Source organism: Prionailurus viverrinus, chromosome D3 (assembly GCF_022837055.1).
Source record: "Prionailurus viverrinus isolate Anna chromosome D3, UM_Priviv_1.0, whole genome shotgun sequence".
In the NCBI taxonomy this organism is placed as follows: domain Eukaryota; kingdom Metazoa; phylum Chordata; class Mammalia; order Carnivora; family Felidae; genus Prionailurus; species Prionailurus viverrinus.
In genome coordinates, this window is record NC_062572.1 from 57489635 (window position 1) to 57511078 (window position 21444).

The 21444-nt window shown below is 41.9% G+C and overlaps 1 protein-coding gene across 15 annotated transcripts in view; it reads left to right on the forward strand.

The window, feature by feature from the left end:
* Positions 1 to 21444, forward strand: part of DTNA (dystrobrevin alpha) — a 367519-nt gene that overhangs the window by 249321 nt on the left and 96754 nt on the right. For all 15 annotated transcript variants that reach the window (XM_047828276.1, XM_047828275.1, XM_047828279.1 and 12 more), the window contains one exon: positions 20715 to 20928. In XM_047828276.1, the coding sequence (XP_047684232.1) occupies positions 20715 to 20928 (214 nt within the window). The remainder of the gene's footprint in view (positions 1 to 20714; positions 20929 to 21444) is intronic.

Genomic DNA, 21444 nt, shown 5'->3' on the forward strand with positions numbered 1-21444 from the left:
TGTATGGCTTATTTCACTTAGCATCACACTCTCCAGTTCCATCCACGTTGCTACAAAAGGCCATATTTCATTTTTTCTCATTGCCATGTAATATTCCATTGTGTATATAAACCACAATTTCTTTATCCATTCATCAGTTGATGGACATTTAGGCTCTTTCCATAATTTGGCTATTGTTGAGAGTGCTGCTATGAACATTGGGGTACAAGTGGCCCTATGCATCAGTGCTCCTGTATCCCTTGGATAAATTCCTAGCAGTGCTATTGCTGGGTCATAGGGTAGGTCTATTTTTAATTTTCTGAGGAACCTCCACACTGCTTTCCAGAGCGGCTGCACCAATTTGCATTCCCACCAACAGTGCAAGAGGGTTCCCGTTTCTCCACATCCTCTCCAGCATCTATAGTCTCCTGATTTGTTCATTTTGGCCACTCTGACTGGCGTGAGGTGATACCTGAGTGTGGTTTTGATTTGTATTTCCCTGATAAGGAGCGACGCTGAACATCTTTTCATGTGTCTGTTGGCCATCCGGATGTCTTCTTTAGAGAAGTGTCTATTCATGTTTTCTGCCCATTTCTTCACTGGGTTATTTGTTTTTTGGGTGTGGAGTTTGGTGAGCTCTTTATAGATTTTGGATACTAACCCTTTGTCCGATATGTCATTTGCAAATATCTTTTCCCATTCCGTTGGTTGCCTTTTAGTTTTGTTGGTTGTTTCCTTTGCTGTGCAGAAGCTTTTTATCTTCATAAGGTCCCAGTAATTCACTTTTGCTTTTAATTCCCTTGCCTTTGGGGATGTGTCGAGTAAGAGATTGCTACGGCTGAGGTCAGAGAGGTCTTTTCCTGCTTTCTCCTCTAAGGTTTTGATGGTTTCCTGTCTCACATTTAGGTCCTTTATCCATTTTGAGTTTATTTTTGTGAATGGTGTGATAAAGTGGTCTAGTTTCAACCTTCTGCATGTTGCTGTCCAGTTCTCCCAGCACCATTTGTTAAAGAGGCTGTCTTTTTTCCATTGGATGTTCTTTCCTGCTTTGTCAAAGATGAGTTGGCCATACGTTTGTGGGTCTAGTTCTGGGGTTTCTATTCTATTCCATTGGTCTATGTGTCTGTTTTGGTGCCAATACCATGCTGTCTTGATGATGACAGCTTTGTAGTAGAGGCTAAAGTCTGGGATTGTGATGCCTCCTGCTTTGGTCTTCTTCTTCAAAATTCCTTTGGCTATTCGGGGCCTTTTGTGGTTCCATATGAATTTTAGGATTGCTTGTTCTAGTTTCGAGAAGAATGCTGGTGCAATTTTGATTGGGATTGCATTGAATGTGTATATAGCTTTGGGTAGTATTGACATTTTGACAATATTTATTTTTCCAATCCATGAGCAGGGAATGTCTTTCCATTTCTTTAAATCTTCTTCAATTTCCTTCAGAAGCTTTCTATAGTTTTCAGCATACAGATCCTTTACATCTTTGGTTAGATTTATTCCTAGGTATTTTATGCTTCTTGGTGCAATTGTGAATGGGATCAGTTTCTTTATTTGTCTTTCTGTTGCTTCATTGTTAGTGTATAAGAATGCAACTGATTTCTGTACATTGATTTTGTAGCCTGCAACTTTGCTGAATTCCTGTATCAGTTCTAGCAGACTTTTGGTGGAGTCTATCGGATTTTCCATGTATAATATCATGTCATCTGCAAAAAGCGAAAGCTTGACTTCATCTTTGCCAATTTTGATGCCTTTGATTTCCTTTTGTTGTCTGATTGCTGATGCTAGAACTTCCAGCACTATGTTAAACAGCAGCGGTGAGAGTGGGCATCCTTGTCGTGTTCCTGATCTCAGGGAAAAAGCTTTCAGTTTTTCCCCGTTGAGGATGATGTTAGCTGTGGGCTTTTCATAAATGGCTTTTATGATCTTTAAGTATGTTCCTTCTATCCCAACTTTCTCAAGGGTTTTTATTAAGAAAGGGTGCTGGATTTTGTCGAAGGCCTTTTCTGCATCGATTGACAGGATCATATGGTTCTTCTCTCTTTTTTTGTTAATGTGATGTATCACGTTGATTGATTTGCGAATGTTGAACCAGCCCTGCATCCCAGGAATGAATCCCACTTGATCATGGTGAATAATTCTTTTTATATGCCGTTGAATTCGATTTGCTAGTATCTTATTGAGAATTTTTGCATCCATATTCATCAGGGATATTGGCCTGTAGTTCTCTTTTTTTACTGGGTCTCTGTCTGGTTTAGGAATCAAAGTAATACTGGCTTCATAGAATGAGTCTGGAAGTTTTCCTTCCCTTTCTATTTCTTGGAATAGCTTGAGAAGGATAGGTATTATCTCTGCTTTAAACGTCTGGTAGAACTCCCCTGGGAAGCCATCTGGTCCTGGACTCTTATTTGTTGGGAGATTTTTGATAACCGATTCAATTTCTTCGCTGGTTATGGGTCTGTTCAAGCTTTCTATTTCCTCCTGATTGAGTTTTGGAAGCGTGTGGGTGTTCAGGAATTTGTCCATTTCTTCCAGGTTGTCCAATTTGTTGGCATATAAGTTTTCATAGTATTCCCTGATAATTGTTTGTATCTCTGAGGGATTGGTTGTAATAGTTCCATTTTCATTCATGATTTTATCTATTTGGGTCATCTCCCTTTTCTTTTTGAGAAGCCTGGCTAGAGGTTTGTCAATTTTGTTTATTTTTTCAAAAAACCAACTCTTGGTTTCGTTGATCTGCTCTACAGTTTTTTTAGTTTCTATATTGTTTATTTCTGCTCTGATCTTTATTATTTCTCTTCTTCTGCTGGGTTTAGGCTGCCTTTGCTGTTCTGCTTCTAGTTCCTTTAGGTGTGCTGTTAGATTTTGTATTTGGGATTTTTCTTGTTTCTTGAGATAGGCCTGGATTGCAATGTATTTTCCTCTCAGGACTGCCTTTGCTGCGTCCCAAAGCGTTTGGATTGTTGTATTTTCATTTTCGTTTGTTTCCATATATTTTTTAATTTCTTCTCTAATTGCCTGGTTGACCCACTCATTTGTTAGTAGGGTGTTCTTTAACCTCCATGCTTTTGGAGGTTTTCCAGACTTTTTCCTGTGGTTGATTTCAAGCTTCATGGCATTGTGGTCTGAAAGTAAGCATGGTATAATTTCAATTCTTGTAAACTTATGAAGGGCTGTTTTGTGACCCAGTATATGATCTATCTTGGAGAATGTTCCATGTGCACTCGAGAAGAAAGTATATTCTGTTGCTTTGGGATGCAGAGTTCTAAATATATCTGTCAAGTCCATCTCATCCAATGTCTCATTCAGGGCCCTTGTTTCTTTATTGACCGTGTGTCTAGATGATCTATCCATTTCTGTAAGTGGTGTATTAAAGTCCCCTGCAATTACCACATTCTTATCAATAAGGTTGCTTATGTTTATGAGTAATTGTTTTATATATTTGGGGGCTCCGGTATTCGGTGCATAGACATTGATAATTGTTAGCTCTTCCTGATGGATAGACCCTGTAACTATTATATAATGTCCTTCTTCATCTCTTGTTACAGCCTTTAATTTAAAGTCTAGTTTGTCTGATATAAGTATGGCTACTCCAGCTTTCTTTTGGCTTCCAGTCGCATGATAAATAGTTCTCCATCCCCTCACTCTCAATCTAAAGGTGTCCTCAGGTCTAAAATGAGTCTCTTGTAGACAGCAAATAGATGGGTCTTGTTTTTTTATCCATTCTGATACCCTATGTCTTTTGGTTGGCGCATTTAATCCATTTACATTCAGTGTTATTATAGAAAGATACGGGTTTAGAGTCATTGTGATGTCTGTATGTTTTATGCTTATAGTGATGTCTCTGGGACTTTGTCTCACAGGGTCCCCCTTAGGATCTCTTGTAGGGCTGGTTTAGTGGTGACAAATTCCTTCAGTTTTTGTTTGTTTGGGAAGACCTTTATCTCTCCTTCTATTCTAAATGACAGACTTGCTGGATAAAGGATTCTCGGCTGCATATTTTTTCTGTCTAGCACCCTGAAAATCTCGTGCCAATTCTTTCTGGCCTGCCAAGTTTCAAAAGAGAGATCAGTCACGAGTCTTATAGGTCTCCCTTTATATGTGAGGGCACGTTTACCCCTTGCTGCTTTCAGAATTTTCTCTTTATCCTTGTATTTTGCCAGTTTCACTATGATATGTCGTGCAGAAGATCGATTCAAGTTACGTCTGAAGGGAGTTCTCTGTGCCTCTTGGATTTCAATGCCTTTTTCCTTCCCCAGTTCAGGGAAGTTCTCAGCTATGATTTCTTCAAGTACCCCTTCAGCACCTTTCCCTCTCTCTTCCTCCTCTGGGATACCAATTATGCGTATATTATTTCTTTTTAGTGTATCACTTAATTCTCTAATTTTCCCCTCATACTCCTGGATTTTTTTATCTCTCTTTTTCTCAGCTTCCTCTTTTTCCATAACTTTATCTTCTAGTTCACCTATTCTCTCCTCTGCCTCTTCAAGCCGAGCTGTGGTGGTTTCCATTTTGTTATGCATTTCGTTTAAAGCGTTTTTCAGCTCCTCGTGACTGTTCCTTAGTCCCTTGATCTCTGTAGCAAGAGATTCTCTGCTGTCCTGTATACTGTTTTCAAGCCCAGCGATTAATTTTATGACTATTATTCTAAATTCACTTTCTGTTATATTATTTAAATCCTTTTTGATCAGCTCATTAGCTGTTGTTATTTCCTGGAGATTCTTCTGAGGGGAGTTCTTCCGCTTGGTCATTTTGGATAGTCCCTGGCGTGGTGAGGACCTGCAGGGCACTTCCCCTGTGCTGTGGTGTATACCTGGAGTTGGTGGGCGGGGCCGCAGTCAGACCTGATGTCTGCCCCCAGCCCACCGCTGGGGCCACAGTCAGACTGGTGTGTGCCTTCTCTTCCCCTCTCCTAGGGGCGGGATTCACTGTGGGGTGGTGTGGCTCGTCTGGGCTACTTGCACCCTGCCAGGCTTGTGATGCTGGGGATCTGGCGTATTAGCTGGGGTGGGTAGGCAAGGTGCTCGGGGGCAGGAGGGGCAGGCTTAGATCGCTTCTCCTTAGGTGATCCACTTCAGGAGGGGCCCTGTGGCAGCGGGAGGGAGTCAGATCCGCTGCCGGAGGTTTGGCTCCGCAGAAGCGCAGAGTTGGGTGTTTGCGCGGAGCGAGCAAGTTCCCTGGCAGGAACCGGTTCCCTTTGGGATTTCGGCTGGGGGATGGGCGGGGGAAATGGCGCTGGCGAGCGCCTTTGTTCCCCACCAAACTGAGCTCTGTTGTCAGGGGGCTCAGCAGCTCTCCCTCCCTTTGTTCTCCAGCCTTCCCGCTTTCCGAGCAGAGCTGTTAATTTCTGACCTCCCAGACGCTAAGTCGCGCTTGCTGTCGGAACACAGTCCGCCCGGCCCCTCCGCTTTTGCAAGCCCGACTCGGGGGCTCTGCTTGGCCGGCGAGCCGCCCCTCCGCCCCGGCTCCCTCCCGCCAGTCCGTGGAGCGCGCACCGCCTCGCCGCCCTTCCTACCCTCTTCCGTGGGCCTCTCGTCTGCGTTTGGCTCCGGCGACTCTGTTCTGCTAATCCTCTGGCGGTTTTCTGGGTTATTTAGGCAGGTGTAGATGGAATCTAAGTGATCAGCAGGACGTGCGGTGAGCCCAGCGTCCTCCTAAGCCGCCATCTTGCCGCAACTCCCCTGCCATATTCTTAAGTATGTGGGATTTTGGTGGCCTGTACCAGTTTTCTATCATTACATAACAAATTACCCCATACTTAGCGACTTAATACAACACACATTTACTATCTTACTCTTTCCACTTTCCGTAGGTCAGAAATCAAACACAGCCTAGGGTCTCACAAGGTCTGTGGCTCTCTTCTGAGTGAACTGGCTGTTGGCAGAATTCATTTCCTTATGGTTGAAGGATTGAGGTCTCCACTCCTGTGGACAGTCAGCTGGGGACCATTCCCAGTTCCTACAAGCCCCCTGCCTTCCTTGCCACATGGCCCCATAGATGTTTGCTTCTACTTCAATGCCAGGTAGAGTGGGTCTCTCTGACTTCCTCCTCTGGGATCAGCCAGAGAAAACGCTCCTCTTTTAAAAGACTTATGGGTGCGCCTGAGTGGCTGAGTCCATTAAGCGTCCGACTCTTGATTTCAGTTCAGGTGTTGATCTCCTGGTTCATGAGTTTGAGCCCCGCTTCGGGCTCTGCACTGACAACACAGAGCCTCTTTCAGATCCTGTGTCTCCCTCTCTCTATGCCCAAATCACACGCTCTCATCTCTCTCTCTCTCTCTCTCAAAAATAAACATTAAAAATAATAAAAAAATAAAAGACTCAAGTGATTAGGTCAGGCTCACCCAGAAGATCTCCTTATCTTAAGGTCAACTGATTTGAGACCTTAATTACATCTGCAAAATCCCTTCACAGCAGTAACTGAATAAGCATTTGCTTAAACAATGGAGAAGGTATATCAACACTGAGGACCAGGAATCTTGTCCAGGGAGGCATGAAGAGGAAGGGGGCATCTTAGGGTTCTGCCTACCACACTGCCCAAGATCATGGACTTTTCTGCTTTCCAGGTAATGACATAGACAGCCTTGGGTGAAAAACCAAAGTTCAAAGTAAAATCTCAAGCAATAGGAACAGATCCCAAAAGAGGTATGTCTGAAGGCGAGAGATAGGACTCTTTCCTCTCAAAGAGTCACAAGGAAGAGCAGGAATGTTCAATTAGGGAAATAAGTGGCAGATGGCAAAACCTTGGAGCATAATGATCTGTGTTCCAAGTGATTTGGATACATATTTTCATTCTTGATGAAATTCTTTCTAGACACTTGTTTAGAATAAAGAGAAGGACATCGCGCTAGAATACTACATTCCTAAAAGTTCCCTGGGGCGAAGCTGGTGGGGACAGCAGAACATAAGACCATTCAAGATGCCTGTGTGATATGGCAGTGGAGAACCAGCCCCTCTCCAGGCACCCTGCACGGAAGAACCTGCCCCTTTCCAGGCACCCTGGATGAAGACCCAGCTTCTTTCCGGGCACCCTGGACCTATGGCAAAGTCATTTCCTCTTAACTAGAGCACACTTCCGGTAGACACAAAGCTATGCCTTTAAGGTTCTGGTGCATGTGATATGGGTTTAATTAAAGCAGCTTCTTCCCTTTCTCCCACTTCTGCATTATACCAGGAAATCAGGACAACCGAACACTTTTGCGCTAGCAGTTTAGGAAAGAACCTCATCTTTAAATGCCCCAGCCCGTTGGGAAAGAGTGATGAGTGCACAGGAATGCCTTTCAAGCTTCCCAGGCCCATCCAGCAAGTAAGACTCAATGGCCTTCCCATATGGTCTGCCAAGCTGTGTTCATGGACACCTACTGGATCAGCCCAGAGCCAGTGAGCAATGAAGGGCCCCCCAGAGGGTGCTGTCCCACAGCCTGGCTCCCAGGACCTTGGGGGCTCTGGTAAACACTAAGATGAAACCAAAGACAGTCAGGAGGACAAGGATAGAATAGTGGCCACTCCCACGTAACCACACCTGTGATCCATGACAACTAAACCAAGGAGGTTGTGTTCACATTTTGTTGGTGTCACCAGCAGTCACTCATTTATTTACTCACCCAACAAATGTGGACTGAGGTGTACTGCATGCCAAGCATTATTCTAGACCATGGGGGGGACGTATGATAATATTCCTTAGTGTATAAATTAGTATTAGAAGAGTATTAGAAGAACCTCAAGTTTAGAATCTAATGATATGGTCTGTTTTTAAGAAATCTTCAGATTTTGTGAGTATCAAATAGTAGATACGCTGTAAAACTTCGCTATGTAAGCTTATATCTAGCCTGTCAGCCCCCTGAGCAAACTGTCATTTTCTGAGGGAAAAAAAATTACTTATAAGTGTGGTGGTTAAAGAAATCAAGTATATCTGTAGCTCTTGAAATAAATTGTCTAGCTATTTTTGATCATTCATGGTGTTGGGCTATGAATTCCACTTGACCTCCTTTTTAATCAGGAACGGTAAGGTTCTGTTCATTCCGGATGAGGAGAGCATAGCATAAGAGATGTTAGGTGGATTCCCCTGAATAAACACCAGGTAAAATCATCTGAGAACTCAGCTTCTAACTTCCAAGTATTAGCCAAATGCCATGGTAAACAGAGAGCCTGTCCTGCAATGTTGGTCAAGCATATGGACCACTGAGCCTGCTACAAGGCTAATAATGCATCAGCCCTGAGCAGCTTAGTTTCTCAAGAATAATAAACCTCACTTTAAGATCAAGTATAATGCATTTTAATTCCCAAATCCAACACTGCTGAATAAGAAAGTGATGTCATATTGTGGGAAAGGATAAGTTGACAAAAAGTTATGTTGACCACACAGAATCAGAATCTGTTTTTGAACATGGTCAGAATCACCATTTTCTTCTCATTTATTTTCTGAAAGGGTTCAACCAGTTATAGGGACTTGGCTAGAATCAGCGCATTAGCCCGTGTTTTCCGGAAAGCAGACTCCACAACAAGGCTTCTGTGGAAGCCTGCTCATTTGCCATTCCAGAGCAGAAGTGGAACGAGGGAGGAAAGCCAACAGACAATGCAGGAATTTCTAAGGAACCTTTTGAAAGGCCGCAGAACTCTCCAGCCAGGGGACACAAGGAGGAAGTACTAATCTAGCTGCTCTGTCCTGCATTGGTCAAGGGGGGCCTACAAGTGTTAATACCCCCGTGCTTCTGGGTTACACTTGTGTGAGTGCTAGGCAGGTTCCAGGTGTTCCATTGAAGGTATGGAGCAAGGGCCTGAGGCCAGGTGCTGTCTGGTTGCAGCTGCCCTGAGCTGATCAAAGTCTGTGCCATGATGGTTCCTTCTGCAGGGGCTGGAGAAAAGGTGAGCCAAGGTTTTGAAAAGATACAAGAGAGGGGTCTGAAACATTGCCTCCTGTGTATCTTGGTTTTCTGTGTTGGACATTTCCTCATTAGTGTTTTCTACTGCCTTTTAAAGATTTTTTTTCAAAAGATACATTTCTCAGGGCACTTGGGTGGCTCAGTCGGTTAAGCGTCCGCCTTCGGCTCAAGTCATGATCTCGCAGTCCATGATTTCGAGCCCCACATCAGTCTCTGTGCTGACAGTTCAGAGCCTAGGGCCTGCTTCAGATCCTGTCTCCCTCTCTCTCTGCCCCTCCCAATCTCTTTCTCTCTCTCTGTCTCAAAAGTAAATAAACATTAGGGGTGCCTGCGTGGCTCAGTCGGTTAAGCATCTGACCTCAGCTCAGATTGTGATCTCGTGGTTCATGAGTTCAAGCCCCACATCGGGCTCTGTGCTCACAGCTTGGAGCCTGGAGCCTGCTTTGGATTCTGTCTCTCTCTCTCTCTCTCTCTCTCTCTGCTCCTCCCCTGCTTGCACTCTGTCTCTCTCTCTCTCTCAAAAATAAATAAACATTAAAAAAAAAAAACTTTAAAAATAAATAAATAAATAAATAAACATTAAAATATTTTTAAAAAATAAAATTAAATAAAAATTTTAAAAGGATACATTTCTCATATTAACTTCACTCAAGATACCTGCAGACAATCTGTACTGCTGATTAGCCATCTAGAGATCTCTTCACCCCAAATGCTAACGTATCTCCCAAACAATTTTCCAAGCACTAGGAAACTGAATCATAACTATTTTCTGAATGGGTGAATGGAATGCATTTTCAATTTCTGTCCCATTTTTTACTCCTATTGCACAAAGACAATTAATTATATACTTAAATGGTACAGAGTGAGAGCAGAAAAAAGTGACACTTCCCTGCCGATTGCCCCTTACCTGCTCTTCTGTGTCCCTGTGTACTTTGTTAGTGTTCACCATGGCTGCATTGGCACATGATGCAGGGTCACTGAGAGCAACTGAGAGCTATAAAGAAAAAGACTGTTCCTCATGGTTGCCAGCCTTGTGGATGCTCTTTCTCTTGAAACGTGACCTCTGGCATCTGAGATTCTGACCATCTGTTCAAGTCATAGTGTGTAAGGAATAATGAAAGTCCTGTGGGAAGTCATGCTCAATGCGTCTCATTGAGCTTTCCTGACATGCTGCAGTAAAGGGAAAGCTTCTAGAGGTTATATGTAGGGTCTGACAAACGGAGTAGACACTCTACCCCATTCCATTCACTAATCATTAGTGAGCACCCAGTTTGAACAAGGCATTATGCAAGTAGCTCTGAGGAATACAAAGATGAACAAGACAGAGTACATGTCTTCAAGTTAGTATAATTTAGTGCTGTGGTTCTTAAACTTTTCTCCTCGTGTATCTTTGGGAGAATTGATGAAAGCCGCAGATCCTTTCCCCCAAAAGCATACATGACCCTAACCATACAATTTAGTTCATCATTTCAGAGACCCTCCTCTCTTCCAAAATTCAGTCAAAGGCTTATCAAAAAAAGGTGGAGATGGACATCTGGGTGGCTCAGTCAATTGTGCGTCCGACTCTGATTTCAGCTCAGGTCATGATCTCACAGTTCATAGGTTCAAGCCCTGCATCAGGGCTTGTGTCTGACAGCGTGGAGCCTGCTTGGAATTCTTGCTCTCCCTCTCTCTCTCTTTTAAAATAAATAAATAAATATTTTTTAAAAGTGGAGGGAACAGCCTGTCCATTAATAACTGTGGGAAATTTAGAGTGTTGTGAATGATCTGATATATGACGTTATCCAGGAGAAACAAATGGGAGAGCATAGTTCCACATAAAGGTATTGGGGCCTCCTCGGGCACACATGTATGTAATGCTTTGAAAGACAGCCAAATGAAGAGTGCACCTGATGAAGAGTATAAAGCCAGTGCAAGAAAGCCAATGGCATATTCTGGAATTATAAGAAGCCCAACATGTCTGGGTCATAAGACTCTTGGAAAAAGCTGGAAATGAGTAGGAAATGAGGTTAAAGATTGGGAGACTGGAGTTCAAACATTGGTTTTCAAGCTTAGAAGCTTGGATTTTACTCGATAGGCAATGGAGCCTGGCATAGCCAGAGCTGGGACTTACACCATTTCTTAGGGCAGATGGAAAAGGGCATACACTGACGATGACTAAGTCTTACTGTAAAAATCTAAGTGGAAGGCAGTAAAAGCCCAAACTGGGCCACTACAATGTAGGGAATGCTAAAGGGACATCGAAGAAACAAACCATGTAGTGAAGGCTAAAATGATTACCCAGAGAGGAGATAAGATACTAAATCTTCTTGCTTCTAAAGTTATTAAATATATTCCGAACAAAGTTAAACGCTGGCAGTGAGAAATTAGTTATTGTTCAGATCTTTCTTTTCATTTACTTTCTCTTATTATTTTTACAATCATTGGTACAATACTTTGGAAAATAATAGGCTTAATAAATGCTTGCTCAATTGAATTTAGTTAAATTTAATTTACAGTATGACAGCTATTGAGCCAACAATTATTATACCTCATTTTGAATAATTATGCTGGTCTACAAACACAATTTAAGGAAAAACTGAATACTTTTTCCTAATAGGCAGTAGATGTACTCCCAGGGCCTTTGAGGATTGGCATGATATCCTATTTGATTTTACACCAAAAATATGTTGTAGGCCTTTTCTTAAAGCCCTTTCTATTCTATCATGCACCTTACCCAGGAAACTAAAAGTAAAACTAAAATGCGATCTTTGTAAGCTATGATGATTCTCTCCAAGGATCCTTAGCAAAGAGAACCATCTTGGTGATAAAGGTATACTGTGGGAGCAAGGAAGATGTTGACTTTGGAAGCATAAAATAATTTGGTGAGCTACTCAAATGCTGTTCAGATTCATATTTTAGAAAGATGCAGCTCATGGCTCATGAATGGAAATCAAATACAAAACTTGTCTTTTATTAACATTTTCTTTCCCAACTCCATGTTTGGTCAAGGTGGCTAATATCTTCAGTGTAATCACACGAAAATGCATTCGTTGACCCTGGCAAAGCATGCAACTGAACTGAATTTCTCTTCCCTACTAGCTTTTTAAACACTATTTTGTCATGATCAAAGACCTGATAGGACATAAAAATAAATTGTTTACTTGAGAAAATCTTAACGACCGGCTAATTTGCACAAGGCTTTCTTGACCACAATTTTCCCAGGATTCTTGTGATACCTTTTATATGAATTCCCCTGGCTCAAGACATCCATTTCCTCTTCTTCCTGTCTCTTGTCTCGTTAAGTCATGCTCCCTTGCAGTGGTCCAAACATCCTTGCTCTTCAAAATCACCTAAGGAACAGCCAAAACCTGGGGATACCCTGGCCAAACTCCAGACCTGTGGAATCGGGGGCCACAGTTCGAGACGCACTCGCTGCTCCAAAGAGCACTTCTGATTTTCACCACTGGACTGGTTGGCTGTAGACAGGGATGGGAATTAGCTCACATTAGGTATTTTGAAAATGAAACTTAGTATGAAACTTCACGGGATGCAAATTCTCGATCTGTTTGCTCACTGAAAAATTAGACAAGTGTCAAATAATGGACAATAGGAAAGGTTACAAAGTGACAGACCCTGCTTCCCAGTACATTCTGCTGGCCCAGTCAGGTCAGTGCAAGACCTGGTTGCGCCTTCTTCCTTCATTGTTCTCTGCTCTCGGTCACTAGATCATCTTCTTCCTGGAGTATCCTCCCCAACTCATCTTTATGTGTCAGATCCTGCTGTGATTCAGAAACCAACTCGAGCCCTACCTCTTCCTCCTCTACACCTTTCCAAAGTTTCCAGCCTGCATAGCATCACTGTATTTTGAACTCCAGTAGTGTTTTGTTTTGTTTTTTAATCTGTTCTATGGATGTGGCCCTTTGATGACAGAGTGTCTCATCCTGATGTTCGGTTAGGCCATCTGAACATGTCTCTCCCCGTGGGAATTAGAATCCCAGGCTCTCGTATTTTGTTTAGTCCCCTCTAACATCAAGCATAATGTATTGTAGAATTTTTAAAATTACTGGTTGGATTTCATTTCTTTTCAAAATGTGATGGAATCTCATTTCTTGCTTCCTTTCCCAGCTCTGGATGTATAAGCATATGGCCGTCTCCCTCTGTATGTTAATGCCTATATGTGCAATAGATGTATGATAAGTTAGTGACACACTGACATATTCTTTTCTTCTCATGAGCTGAGGCTTTCTGAATTTCAAGATGAGTAGTTGATCTGGAAGTCAACTAAACTAGTCATCACTCTGGTACAGTCTCTTACAGATTTCTATCATCACACCCATTAAGAGGAAAACAAACCTGAGGGGCACCTGGGTGGCTCAGTTAAGTGTCCAACTTCCGCTCAACTCATGATCTCATGGCTCAGGAGTTTGAGCCCCACATTGGGCTCTGTGCTGACAGTTCAGAGCCTGGAGCCTGCTTTAGGTTCTGTGTCTCCCTCTTTCTCTGCCTTTCCCCCACTAGCACACTCTCTCTGTCTCTCAAAAACAAAGGAAACATTTTTAAAAAGAGAAAAACAAACCTGAAATTATAGAAGAAATCTTATATTAAGGGACAAACATCTTTATCACTGACAAAGTGGGGCAAAGAATTGAAAGAATTGGGAGGTTATAGTTTTATCGGATTATGAAAGTAAATGTTAATGCCTGTTTTCTCTCAAAAATAAGAATAATGCCTAAACTGTAGATGGTGCTTCAGAGTTTACTCTTTTCCATGTAATTTCTGTTGTGCCCCAGAACACCTATAAGAAAGTTTGATATTATTATTCCTGTTGTGCATGAAGAAACACTTGAATCCAAGTCCACGATCTCTAAGCCCATTTTTCTCTGTAAGAGAAACTAGATTGTTGTTGCCTACGCCATGCTCCTTGCTGGGTCCCTCTGTTCTCCACCACCTGTAAGTTCTGTGTGCTCAGGGACCTGCCTGTCTTCTTCACTCTAATTCTAGAACGCAGAAGAATACTAAAACATAATAGGGGCTGAATAAATACTTATGAATGAAGTTGTTAGTCTCTCTAATGGAAGGCTAAGATAGAAGGCTGGTTTTCGCCTGGCCGAGACAATGAGTTTGGAGAGGAACCTGAAGTTGTTCGTGACACTCACAAGGGGACATGTTCTTCTCTCCACCTACTCACGCCCTGCCCATGTGGCAGTCTGACCCACATGGGAGGCTCCTTGAAAGCATTCTTACTTAAAGCTAGTTGGGGTCGAGGCGCCTGGGTGGCGCAGTCAGTTAAGCGTCCGACTTCAGCCAGGTCACGATCTCGCGGTCCGTGAGTTCGAGCCCCGCGTCAGGCTCTGGGCTGATGGCTCAGAGCCTGGAGCCTGTTTCCGATTCTGTGTCTCCCTCTCTCTCTGCCCGTCCCCCGTTCATGCTCTGTCTCTCTCTGTCCCAAAAATAAATAAACGTTGAAAAAAAAATTTAAAAAAAAAAGAAATAAAGCTAGTTGGCATTTCGAATACTGACTGAGACTTGGCATGTATGTGAGAGCTGTCCTAGGAAAAACTCAATCCATAATGAACTCTCCTATAAGCCTACAAACATATTTTAATAATCCACTATGTGAATGAACACAGTTCGACACTTCAAACCTGCAGTATAACCTAATCGGAAAAAGCACCTGAACTCGGTTCTCCTAATCTACAGAGTGGTCACAATGGGAAATTCCTGCTGGGGAATTTTCCTGAAAGTCAGGAAACTTAGATCTGGGGAGGGAAGAATTGGTTTCAGGAGAAAGAACCTACCCCCTTTGCTATGGGATTTGATGAGTAAGTCGACGTCAGAATTCTCCCTGCTTGCACCTGCTTGTCTCAGAGATTGGAAACCGAATCCTAACAAAGCCTCAGACAACAGTTACCGTCACTTTAAGCAAGGTGGGTGGGGGTTGAGAGAGTATGTGCATGAGCGTACACATACACACATACACACCCCTGTCTACACACTAGAGTGTGTGTGTGTGTATACGTGTATATATATATATATATAGCCCCAGTGGTATATCAACAGGTTATATCAATTCCCAGAGTAACTGCAATTTACTTTTCTCCCAGGCAAGAAAGCACATCATGATGCAATGAGTGACCTTCTTATACAAGTGAATCACAACCCCTCTAAAACAATGTATATATACATGATTATAGAAATCATTCTTTTTTGAGAGAGACAGAGAGAGAGAGAGGGAGAGAGAGAGAGAGAGTGTGTTTGTGTGTGTGTGTGTGTGTGTGTGTGTGTGTGTGTGTGTGTGTGAACCAGGGAGAGGGGTGGACGGAGAGAGAGAATCCCAAGCAGGCTCCATGCTCAGCGCAGTGCCCAACATGGGACTCTATCCCACGACCCTGGGATCATGACCTGAGCCAAAATCAAGACTCAGATATTCAACTAACTGAGCCACCCAGGCACCCCATAAATCATTCTTAAACTGCATAAGTTAACTTATAGTTATCAGCTCCTGTAACACACTTCACAACCTATGAGAACATAGCAGGCTGTCTTAATGCCAAAGGACAGAGAACCACTGACTGCCAGCATGCCTGTCATACTTAAACTGCCTGGGGATGTTAAAATGCAGTTTCTGGTTCTGGGGTGGGGGCCTAAGATTCTGCATTTCTAATAAGCCTAATGCCTTGTGACTCTAAGTATGGTCCTGGACCAGCTGAGGCAGCACCAGGGAGCTATTTTACAACCTTGTAGGTGATTCCAGTGTGCAGCCATTGTTGAAAGCCACTACACCAAAAGGACCAGAGTTAAGTCGCTATGATTGTTTGTTGACCTTCCCCAGCTGGAAGCCCTTTGAAAGCCGCCTAAAGGTTTCTAAATCTGTGATTATCAGAATCACCTGGAGAGCTTTAGGAAACGCTTTTCCCACCTTCCTAAATTTTGAAATCAGTAAGTGGTATAATGTGGGCTTGGGAATTTTGAGATCGCTACATGCTTTAAAAAAAAAAAAGGTGTCGTGCTTAGATTCACTGACCTGGACCCAGTCTCTATGATGTGGTCCAGGTAAGGCCAGCCCTGGACTAAATAATGAAACAGACTACATCCTAGAGTTGTTTTTTTTGATATTTCTACCCTTTCTGTACCCTCTCTTCCATCTTTTACCCTATTTATATGATTCTCCTACTTCTAATAAAGTTTATGACATCAGTCATTTCTACCTAGATATAAATGAGTTTGGTATTTTTGCACTTTTCCCAGAGATACTTGGATTTAAGTCATTGCTAACAGTGAGCTAAAGAGTTCATTTCTGGGGCACCTGGGTGGCTCGGTCAGTTAGGCCTCCAACTTCAGCTCAGGTCATGATCTCACGGCTAGTGAGTTCGAGCCCTGCATTGGGCTCTGTGCTGACCGCTCAGAGCCTGGAGCCTGCTTCAGATTCTGTGACTCCCTCTCTCTCTCTGCCCCTCCCCTGCTTATGCTCTCTGTCTCTCAAAAAATAAATAAGTGTTTAAAAAAAGTTCATTTCCTAAAAAAAAAATAGTGTAACATCGGCAAACAGATAAGAAACATCACTTGAGAATAGCAAACTCCTCTCTAGCCACATACAAACACTTCCCCCCACACCCCTGCCTCTGACCAAGCCCTTTTCTACTTAAGTTGCCTGAATTTAAAACAAACTGCTGAAGCTTTGTATATTTCCATTTATTTATGAATACAAACTTTTAGGTATTAATAATGTCCAAAATTAACATTAATATTATTTGTAAGATTCTATGAAGTACTAAATACTACCGTTAAGAACACGTTTATTTTTGATATGGTTAATGTTAACCAAATAATTTTATTATACAAACTGTTGCCTTATCTAGTATATTAGTATAAAATGGATGCAGTTTTATAGATGAGGAAACCCCACTTGGTCTCGTCTGTGCCTAATAGCAGGTGCTCTATGACGGACAGTTAAAGCTTGATGGCTATTTAGCAAAGTGTGCACAGTGCCATCTAGTGGTATTCAGTCATCACTGCAAAACCTAAATGTCCATTTTCCAAAGTGATTTTGATGGCTCAAGAGTAAACATCTTTATACAACTGTCAGACTTTTAAAACAGACTTCCTAATAGCTTCCTTATGACTCTAAACTTAGCACATTTCTTAGTGCTCCTACTTCATTAAGCAGAAGGCTTGGGATACCTTTTAATAATAATTAATAGGTATTAAATACTTCTATGCACTGAGCACTGAGTTAAGTGCTTTCTATGGATTGTCTCATTTGATCCCCCCAATAACCCTGCAGTGGAGCAACTCTTGTTGTCCCCATCTTACAGATGCGGAAACTGAAACTTAAGGACATTAAGTGATTTGCTCAAGGTCACATGGATAGTCGATAGGAGAAGCCCGTCGAAACCCAACCTACCATCCAGGAACCTGCACTATTCTGCACTGTAATCTGCACCTCCCAAAGCAGTTACCAATGGAATAAAATTTCCGATAAGTCTTTATGAAAGAGGGCCTTCCTCACCAGGTCTCTAATTATCAAACACGGTAAAACCGACTCAAACTCCACTAACTGAGAACATAACGACAGTTAAACTAAATATTATCTGTCTTTGGGGCTGAGATGTAGTTTGGCCTTCTTTTGTATGGCCAACACGATATATGCTCAAAATTACATGTTAATTAACTTATCGAATTTGGGGGCACTGGGCTGAAAGTTGGGTTTGGATTCACAGACCTTGTAAGTTGATAATGGCGTAGCATGGCTATAGATGAGAAGGTGTTTAATTATCTTAACACTAGTAGTTATCATTTGTTGAGCACCTATGTGCCAAGCTCTGTGACCAGCACCTGTGTATACATTTTCTCTTTTCTCCTCGCTATAACTGTCTCTGGATGGTTTTCTCCTCATTTCTAGAAAGGAAACAGTAAAGTATATAGAGGAGGAGTAACTTGCCCACAGTTTTATAATTATTAGTAGAGCCAGGGGTGAAACTTCAATCTTTGTGACTGCAAAATCTGTGTCTTTTGCCACTCTTGGAAAATAAGTATTATAGTGTGCATGATTACAGTTTTCTGTGTACCGCCATCCCTATGCAAAAAGACCATCATCTCTGCTGGGATGACGGTAACAGGCTCCAGCCACTTCTCCCGTGCATGCCTGTCCACCTCCATTGCTTTCTGCCCTTACTGTCCGAAATGATAGTTTTCAGCTGCATTTCTGAGCGTGTCACTCTATTTAACACCTGTGTCTTCATACTTTTAGTGTAAAGGCCAGAAGATTTGCCGTAGCGACAGTACTCCTCCAGCCTTATCTTATTCCTCTGGGCCCTTCACAACCATCTCATAATCCCATTTTGTATGTAGCACGCTGTCCACCACAACAGGTCATCATTTCTGATTATCTGTGTAATTGTGAGTCATGTCCAAATCCCCACCTGTTAGTTCCTTGAGGCAGGAACAACATCTTTGCATCCTGCACCCAGACGTATCCCCAAGGACTAGATCCAGAGGATCTGTACATCAAACATAAAGGGAATAATTATAGGAACCCAGTTCCTGCAGAAATTAATTTAATTCCTCAAGAAGTTAATTAAACAAACAAACAAACAAAAACTTATAGATGCCGTCTACCTGGAAGTACCTTGGATGCTGACTTGAAAAATTGGATAAATAGCATTAAGAAATACAAATAATTTCCTTGTAGGACATACAGAGAAGGTTATAAATTTGGAATCCCATAAGTCTGAATTTATCCAAATCTAATAGATATGTAAGTATTTCAGTTAGAAAGTGATTTGTATTCTTCTGTCCCAAATAAGAGATATGCTGGAAAGTTGTTTTATTCTGGGTTTTTTTTTTTTTTTAGTTTTACATGATTCACATTGTACCTTTGTTCAAGTGCAACATATTGTCCTGTGTGTCAGGCATTACCACTTTTGACTTCATGATTTTTCCCATGTAAGGAGCACTGTCCTCACTCTGTAGATGGGAACAATGAAACTCTATGTCTTCAAGGCTATGAGGGCATGCACTTGAAGTAGAAGGGCCGTATTTAGACCTCGGTCTTTGGACTTCAAGTCCAGTGCTCATTTGGACTCCCAAGTCCAGAAGTTCAATACATGTTAGTGTTTTTTTAATATAGTGTCAGAAATGAGTAAAGAAGTGGGAAACTAAAACTTAACGAGTAAGTAGAAACGCACACGTGGAGTGCACATTTTTTAGGAACTGAAACCTAAGTGTGTATTTCATTGAGAAAGACAACATACTTAGTTTCAAGAGCAAAAGCATGATGAAAAGTGAACCTTAAATATGGCGAAGTTGTGGGGACACTGGAATTCTCATACGTTGTTGATGTAGATATGAAATACCAATATCGGAACACACCTGGGGAGTTTCTCAAACATTCAACATATACCAACCATACAACCTAGCCCATTTCATTTCCAAGTATTTACCAAGAGAAATGGAGCTTATGTCTATACAAACATTTGTACGTGGCTGTTCATAGCAACCTTATTCATAATAACCCCAAACTGAAACAACTCAAGTGTCTATCAACAGGTGAGTTGATGACCAAATTGTGATCTATCCACGAACAGAATGCTATTCAACAATATTACGGAACAAACTATTAATACATGCAACAACGTGGATGACTCTCAAAGTAATTATACCAAGTAGAAGGATCCAGACAAAATAAACGTACCGCATGATTCCAGCTATCTAGAATCCTGGAAAACCATTTTGGAAAGTATATCTGTGGTTGCCTGGGGTGAGGAGTGGGCTGGATTAAAAGGAACCAGAGGAAACCTTTGGGATGGAGACGATCACTGTCCTGATTTTGGCAATGCTTTCTGGGGTGTTATAACAAGGCTTGAGCATGACCAGGGAAGAAATAGAAATGGAATTCTTGACACTAGTGAAAGTAACCATGACTTAAGTTCTATGAGTTAGTCAATAGTGTAGCCAAGAAGCTGTTCTTGACCAGGTTAAATAAGTGATCCGTGACTTAATTCTGCTGATAACTCTTCCTTTTTCCCCTGCCTGTCTTCCCACCTTCCTTAACTTTCTCTTTTTTTATTTCAAACCTTATACTATGAAAAATATATAAATAAATTAAAATATTTTAAACAAATGCAGGTTTGATATCTTTTCAAATGCTAGAATTTAAGTGCTGGTTTTGTGTCTCTTTCTTTCAAGGGGTCGGTGTGTACAGTGGGAAAGTGCTTTAAAGCCAGAGAGACTTGTTAATTTTAATCACAAGTGCCATACACTTCAAAGTTGCTAAGAAACTAGATCTTAAATGTTCTCACCACAAAAAAAGAAATTATAATTCTGGGACATGATGTGTTAGTTAATGCTAGGGTGATAATCACATTGCAATATATAAATCTATCAAATCAATATATTGTATACCTTGAAGTTACACATACACGATGGTGTATGTCAACAGTTTTTATTTCAGCGTTTTTTGAAAATGACGTGGATAGACGTGGATTTGAAAAGCAGTTTTGCCATTGACTGGCCTTGGACCCTTGCATTTGTCAGTTAACTTCCCTGGTCCTCAGTTTCTCATATGTAACGTAAAGATAGTAGCTGCATTTCAAGGGTCACGTTGAAGATTAGAAGTAACTATCTCCTGTGGTTTTCAGGAAATAATTTTCTTGGTATTATACACGGTACATCAAGTCTTTGAGATCATGCACTGTCTATGTACATTTGCTTATGTCAACCCCTACAAGAGTTGAACTCATATTGAGGACTTTGAGGTGCCTTGACAAAATAGGACAAAAATAGGACAAAATAGGACAAAATAGTACGTGTAAAATAATGAGTTTACCGTTCCCTGCATTTTGGGCTGATGTGTTCCCTCTGCTTTAATTGTATGTAGTGCACCTGGTGGACATTTGGAACGTCATAGAAGCGTTGCGGGAAAATGCTCTGAACAACCTGGACCCTAACATAGAACTCAGTGTGGCCCGCTTGGAGGCTGTGCTTTCCACCATTTTCTACCAGCTCAACAAACGGATGCCAACCACTCACCAAATCCAGGTGGAACAGTCCATCAGCCTCCTGCTTAACTTCCTGCTGGCAGCCTTTGATCCGTAAGCTCCCTCTGAATAGCTGTTCCTCTCTGCATGTTTGGTCTCTCCCTCCTCTTGTCCTTCTTGGTCTCTTCCAAATGATTTTCTAGAGTAGCTGGCTGCCTCTTTTTCTTGATCAGAAACTTATCTCAATAAAACCTGTCTGTGTTTAACATAAATTTTAAATGCCATGGGGGGAAGAAAACAGTAAAAAAAGTGCCACAGGAAATTGAGGACAACTGTTATTTTGTACGCTGACCTTTGTTTAACTCATCCCATGCTTCCTAAAAGCTACAGATGCTTGAAAGTGTCGCGCGACGGCATGCCTGTGGAGCAGTTTAATGAAGCGTGCAGTGGAAGGATGTTTTCAACTCTCTTCTTTGCAGATTGCCTAAGACAGTGTTTCTGAGGTGTCATAACAAGATCCTAGAGCAAGCAGAGAGATTGAAGAGGGTTTCTTGATCAGCCTAGTGAAAGGAGCCATGGCTGGCGTTAAATGGATCAGTCAATAATGTGCCACATAAAACAGTGTAATGC